The sequence below is a fragment of the Limulus polyphemus genome, unplaced genomic scaffold (genome assembly GCF_000517525.1).
Source record: "Limulus polyphemus unplaced genomic scaffold, Limulus_polyphemus-2.1.2 Scaffold415, whole genome shotgun sequence".
Classification (NCBI taxonomy): domain Eukaryota; kingdom Metazoa; phylum Arthropoda; class Merostomata; order Xiphosura; family Limulidae; genus Limulus; species Limulus polyphemus.
Window position 1 is genome coordinate 431,408 of NW_013666025.1, and position 6,410 is coordinate 437,817.

Genomic DNA, 6,410 nt, shown 5'->3' on the forward strand with positions numbered 1-6,410 from the left:
CCATATAGAGAAACGGTGACTTGGTTAAAAACTGCAACGACTTATCTTGCTGTGGAAGTTATTTCGAGGTGGTCGAGTTATTTGGTGGTCAAGAATTGTAATAGATGAATACATAACGGTGCTCAAATGATCTAGTTCACGAAATGTGCTCCATGTCCAAAAATTACCACAGACAAATAGGTAATATTATCATATGTCAACATACCAATGCATAACATTATCAAATAATTTAAATCTTGTTAGGCCTAAAGTGTACCTGCGATCGTGAATATAATTTTTGCAGTAATAAAAAGAGTATGTGAACATTATAAACAGCTAGCATGTATGGGTCTGGTAATTTAAATGTGCTATTTTACTAAGTATTTATTGATGTTTTTCTAAGGGTTTAAATACACGCGCTTCGGATGTTAAAATTATAGAATTCAGGTCTATAATTTCTAAAAATATAAGATATTTTTTATATGATTAATTACAGTGTTTTTGAAGACGAGTTTGCAAACTGATTTAGTTAACGTAAACATTTTTACAGATTTAAATGTTTTTTTTTTCTTCTTCTTATCATGCCTTGAAGTGTTATTAAACTTAAATGTGATTAAGTCAAACTGAACCATTATGTAAGTCAAATTATAATGTAATCAAATGAGAAAGTCACTACTTCTGCGTTGTCTTATGTCATATAGTGTTGTCATGACATTTACAGGAGATTATACAAGTTAAAATGACACTCCCTGCTTGATCCTACTAAATTCAGCGACTAACAGTGTTTTTATAATATACTTAAGTTTCAGCGGTGTTGGCTGAAGAAGCACTGAGATGTAAAATCTTATCCAGTTAATATCTGTTGTAGCTCATATATTATTTAATCTTTATTGAGTTCTGTAGAACGACTAGTTATGATTTAAGCCTAATCCAATACTTTTAAATAAGCCTATTTCTGTGAGATGTTTTTGAATTTATGACACATAACCCTATTAATGAAGAGAATACGTGGCTTATGAAATATTCAATGCATGAATACCTTTTTTAAAAGTAAGATAGGCCTATTTGGTCATAAGTTAATATTGTTAGCTAGAGTAATACTTTAGGGATTTACTTATACGTATGTGACATATATACATATATATATTAAATACTACCCAAAATTTGCCAGGGATCACTGATCGGCAACAGAGACAAGTAACCAGTATTGTTGTTGTTTTTTTTCGAAACCTATGACGGGTATTGAAAGATTTAAGTTATTAGAGAGTATTTTTCGCTCTTGGTAATTTATCGCTTATCATCAGTTATGTGAATTACAAACCCTTCCAATGGGATACTGCATGCTAAGTGGTTTATTTTTGCATCACTTTTAGTTATTGTTTCCAAAATTAATACTGAAGTACGTACCAGTAGGCATTTAAGTCTGAAGAAAAAGTCATGTGGATTCGATAAAGGCAAAATGAAACATTTCAACATTATGGTATTTTTGCTTTATCGTTAAGCCCCCCATTTTCAAATTTGTGTTTTGTTAACGAAGTCCATGCATTTTGTAAAGTATTTTACCCTAACCAGATAATGCATGGTGATGGGAAAATATACAATAAGGAAACCAACACTGCTTGTTGGGTCGATAGCGTGTGTTTAGGAAATAACAAGAATTGATGTAGTCCCTTAATAATTAGGAATCAAAAAGTTTATAAAGTATTTAAAAGATTGTTCTATACCCCTGAATGTTGACAGAATGTATCTTCACGATGAAATGAGGTAGGGTTATCACACGTGCTAATTTTGATTCGTCAGACCATAAACGAAATAATAATGTCGTTCGCAGCTATGTAACGGGCATTGTAAAATCACGCAAGCGCATTAGTAAGCCCGTGCACTCAAGTGAGTCAGATACAAAGAAAAGAAATAACAGAATCAACCAATAGTATGACAGATTACTTTACAGCATACAATAGCCTCGCGCAGTAAAGCCTAAAGTATTAAGGAAATTAAGAAAAAAATATATAAGTTTATTTCATCAGAGAGGAAGAGAAAACTATTAGTCTATGCTTTCTTGTCAACAATTTATGCAAAACGCTTCTAAAGTAAAATAAACGAATAGTATCATGTGACGTCAGGAATGTATGTCAGTGTGAAAGTGTTTATACGTTGCCAAAAGATAGCGGCGATCTTCGTAAATCAAGGCGTAGCTCCAGAAAGTACAATATAAATAAACCACTTTAGCTTACATAATTCTGACTCCCAACGACCAAGGCCCGGTATGGCCAGGTGGTTAGAGCGCTTGACTCGCAATATGAGGGTTCGAATGCCCGTTCCATCAGCCGTGGGGGGTGTTATAATGTGACGGTCAATCCCACTATTCGTTGGTTAAAAAGTAGTCCAAGAGTTGACGGTGGGTGGCGATGACTAGCGGCCTTCTCTCTAGTCTTTCACTGCTAAACTAGGGACGGCTAGCGCAGATAGCTCTCGTGTAGCTTTGCAGGAAATTCAAAACAAACAAACAAACCCAATGACTAAACGATTATTTTCACGTCATTCTCAATTTAAATACAATATTTCACTCTTACATATTAAAATCATTATTTATTCTAATAATCTTAAAACAGTAAACACTGATGTATAGAAATTTAATGCAACACACTGACCTCATCTTATCTAGGAAGGTATACATTCCCCCTACTTAAGCTTGTAGTGCACTAGATATTTGAAATGGGCAGTTCTTGAGTAAGGTGGTAGACATATATGAAATTCATTGGTGACAACATGAAGTACTTAGGCTTAAATGAAATATGAGTTGAGGCTGGTCTTCTTGGCTCTGTAGCTGTTGAACAAGAGATAGCCGGAAATCATTATAGCAGAGGAATATGGGCTCTTGATATACCCTCTCAAGCTATGTGAAGTCTGCATCTGCCTCAGGTTTTAAAGATGTCAGAACTGAGACATGAACTAATACCAAACAATTATGAAGACGAAAAGCGAGGGGGGCAAAAATCAGTGAAGTATTTTTAATATTGCAGGATGACAGTTTCAGAAGTTATTTAATTTAAGAGAGTTTGAAAACAGTAACTAGAATCCAAGTTTTAAATTTTGGTGGATATATTTGAAAATGGTGTTAGTGCTTCTAATGTTTACACGGGTAAAAAGAGATGGGATCTTTATCTTTATGCTTTTCTATGTATGTAGCCAGTTTCACAAATATGACCATACGAATTATGCACCCTAGCAGACGCTCACCAGCTAATATCTGAAGTCCTGTTGATCCAGTCAAGTCGATTCTGTTTCACGTCAACAATGGAGAAATGCAACATGAAAGAAAGGTGGATGGATCGTTGAAATCACGAGAACCCCTTCAGACCTGAGTTAATGGTCTTTATCACACAATTTGAGATCACATAATGCTTTACTGATTAGAAACGTCAATCAAGAAGATATACTGATAAATAAAGAAGCTACAGAAAGCAGGCTGGACCAAAAATCTGAAGAAACAGCGATGCACGTGATGGAAAGATTGGTATTAGTGATCCACATCTTCAAGGAAAACTGTTGTTAGATGTGGTCATAAAAGAAATAGCAACCGCTGCTATTCAGAAGTCTTATTTTGTCAGCTGTAAAGGACAAGAGCATTTGGAAAACTCTGTACGTGACAAACTACATACAAACGATAATGAAATAGCATCAACAGCTCCATTACGCAAGCATATGAAGAATATGAAGCAATACGCTTACCTTGGTATCTTTGTATACGACTGGAAAAACATCAGTCAATATAAAAGGAAACAATATATTTGAGATATGAATGCAAGTGTAGTCAAACAATAGAATGTATTGACAGAGCACGTAATGTTAATGGGCTCTTCTTAAATGAAACAGACAAGCATTGCTGGTTGGTGGCAGATATTCAGACCGCATCTCAGACAACATTCTACCTTCGTCTATAACTACGGGATTGAATTTAGTAGATGATAATCTAGATCCAGTTCTGATGACACGTGATCCGGTTCTACAGATGTGTTCGGAGATGATCATATGCTGATGTTTAACAGAATGCCAAAACTAGACTGCCATATAAATATATGTGTGGTGATGTGGCATAGGAACTGTTACTAATTTTATGAGTTCTAGAAAATAACACAAAGAAAAAATGCAAACCTGTTCGGAGAAAAATTATCTCACCTATTTTAACAATTTCAGTATTTACTTAGAGACGACTCCTCAAATAAAAAAAATAATAATACTTTTTCTACGAGTCTTGTTTTATTCTTCTATGAATCCTTGCTTTTACATCTTAAACGTAATAACCTGAACGTGTAGCTTATGTCCTTCAAACTATACCACACATGACTACTACTTTGATGGAAACAGATATTTTACTATTTTTTTTTTATCGATATTTAGTAGTTATTTCTGATCCTGCCATTTTGACTCTTAAAATGACACTTTTCAGATGTCTGACATATTTTTTTTTAGATTCCGTGCCCTCAAATTAGGTTAAAAATCACATTGGACGAAATTCTATGGAAAATGGGACCAGACTATTAGGTGTGAGCCATAGTTTTATTTCCACTGCTTTAAAATGACAAGAATCCTTGGCTGAACAACTAAGACAAGACTGATTTCTGACAATAAAGGTTCGCTGAGGCTCTATTTTTTTCTTCAGACATCCAAGAGTTTCGCTATAGTTTCAAAATGCCTTTTGAGTTCTTGTATCGACTCAAATTGTCAGTAATAGGTTCAAGGAGGTTATTTTGTGGTTTCGGAAAACCTCTGTTAGGATACTGTTGACCTCTGACCCAGAGACACAAAAAAAGCCGACGAACTTTAGATCAAGACAAACATAAGATTAAACATTAGTATTCTTCATTTCTGAACCAATGCTTTGTTTGGACTTCACAGGGGGTGTGAGAGATGATCTAAGGAAAGCAATATTACAACATTATCATTGCTTAACCAAGGCTTTGTTTGGACTTCACAGACGGACGTGTCAGGAAATGATCTAAGGAAAGCAATATTACAACATTACCATTGCTGAACCAAGGCTTTGTTTGGACTTCACAAACGGACGTGCCAGGAAATGATCTAAGGAAAGCAATATTAAAACACTACCATTGCTGAACCAAGGCTTTGTTTGGACATCACAGACGGACGTGCCAGGAAATGATCTAAGGAAAGCAATATTACAACACTACCATTGTTGAACCAAGGCTTTGTTTGGACTTCACAGACGGACGTGCCAGGAAATGATCTAAGGAAAGCAATATTACAACATTACCATTGCTGAACCAAGGCTTTGTTTGGACTTCACAAACGGACGTGCTAGGAAATGATCTAAGAAAAGCAATATTACAACACTACCATTGTTGAACCAAGGCTTTGTTTGGACTTCACAGACGGACGTGCCAGGAGATGATCTAAGAAAAGCAATATTAGAACATTACCATTGCTGAATAAGTACGCTATGTTGGTGGGTGTAGCAATGATCTAAGGTAGTATCAGCTTCAATTGGCAGGATTACCCTCCAGGTGTTCCATGATCGCTTTTTGGCAACTACGAGGTGCTGGAATAAGATTATGTGGAATAACGTCACTGATGACGTCTTCATTCCATGGTCTTCCAACAATTAAGCAGTCGAACATGTCTGGAACTCTCTCTCCAGCATGCTGCTTGGGCTTATTATATGCAGTCTGTGACTCCACGAGCTAGCAAGAAACCTTTATGAAGAAATGAAATCACCTACAAAAGATCAACATCCAGAGACTCATCAGAAGCGTTAAAGAAACTATTCTAGGCAGTTATCAATATTTTTGTTAGATAAACTCGCTGTTGATAGTATTTGTTTTGTTATTTGTTACCTTCTTATTAATTAAAAACAACAACTCCATATACCTAAAATGTTGCATGTTTGAATGGGTGTCTTCTTCCATATTGAGTTGTATATAGAAACGCTAGGAAAAAGTGAGTACAGTACGTGTTTATGTGTGAGAAGATGTAAAATGAATGAAATATTCAATTAATTGGTCACTAGTCTTTTCATATCTGTTCTATCGATTTTGAAAAGTGATTCCTACAAAACTCTTACTCAGAAGTTCTTAATAATCGTGTTATGAAAGGTAGTGTCTAGTTGTTGGTGTACATACACCCCGCGCTCCCTATAATATGCTTTTGTTTTTAATGATCTGTTAATACACCAAGCACTCGCGGTAAGATTATGGCGATCGAATATCAATCGGTATGATAATCATGAACACACACACAACTAAATTAAACCATCCCAGCTTTACACAGCTGAGATGGTTTAATTTTTGTACCAGTACCTGTGGGGTTTCTGTATTGTGTACCAATATCTGTGGTGTCTCTGTAAGCTCCTGTGGTATATGAGTTAAGTGTCATGGTAACCATCACGCCTAATGTCCGTAGTGTCTAGTTGT

At 35.5% G+C, this 6,410-nt stretch overlaps 1 protein-coding gene across 1 annotated transcript in view; it reads left to right on the forward strand.

The window, feature by feature from the left end:
- LOC106458088 (calcitonin gene-related peptide type 1 receptor-like) overlaps positions 1 to 6,410 on the forward strand; it is a 64,863-nt gene that overhangs the window by 33,323 nt on the left and 25,130 nt on the right. The window contains exon 6 of the mRNA XM_022384220.1: positions 1,353 to 1,459. Within this exon, the coding sequence (XP_022239928.1) occupies positions 1,353 to 1,459 (107 nt within the window). The remainder of the gene's footprint in view (positions 1 to 1,352; positions 1,460 to 6,410) is intronic.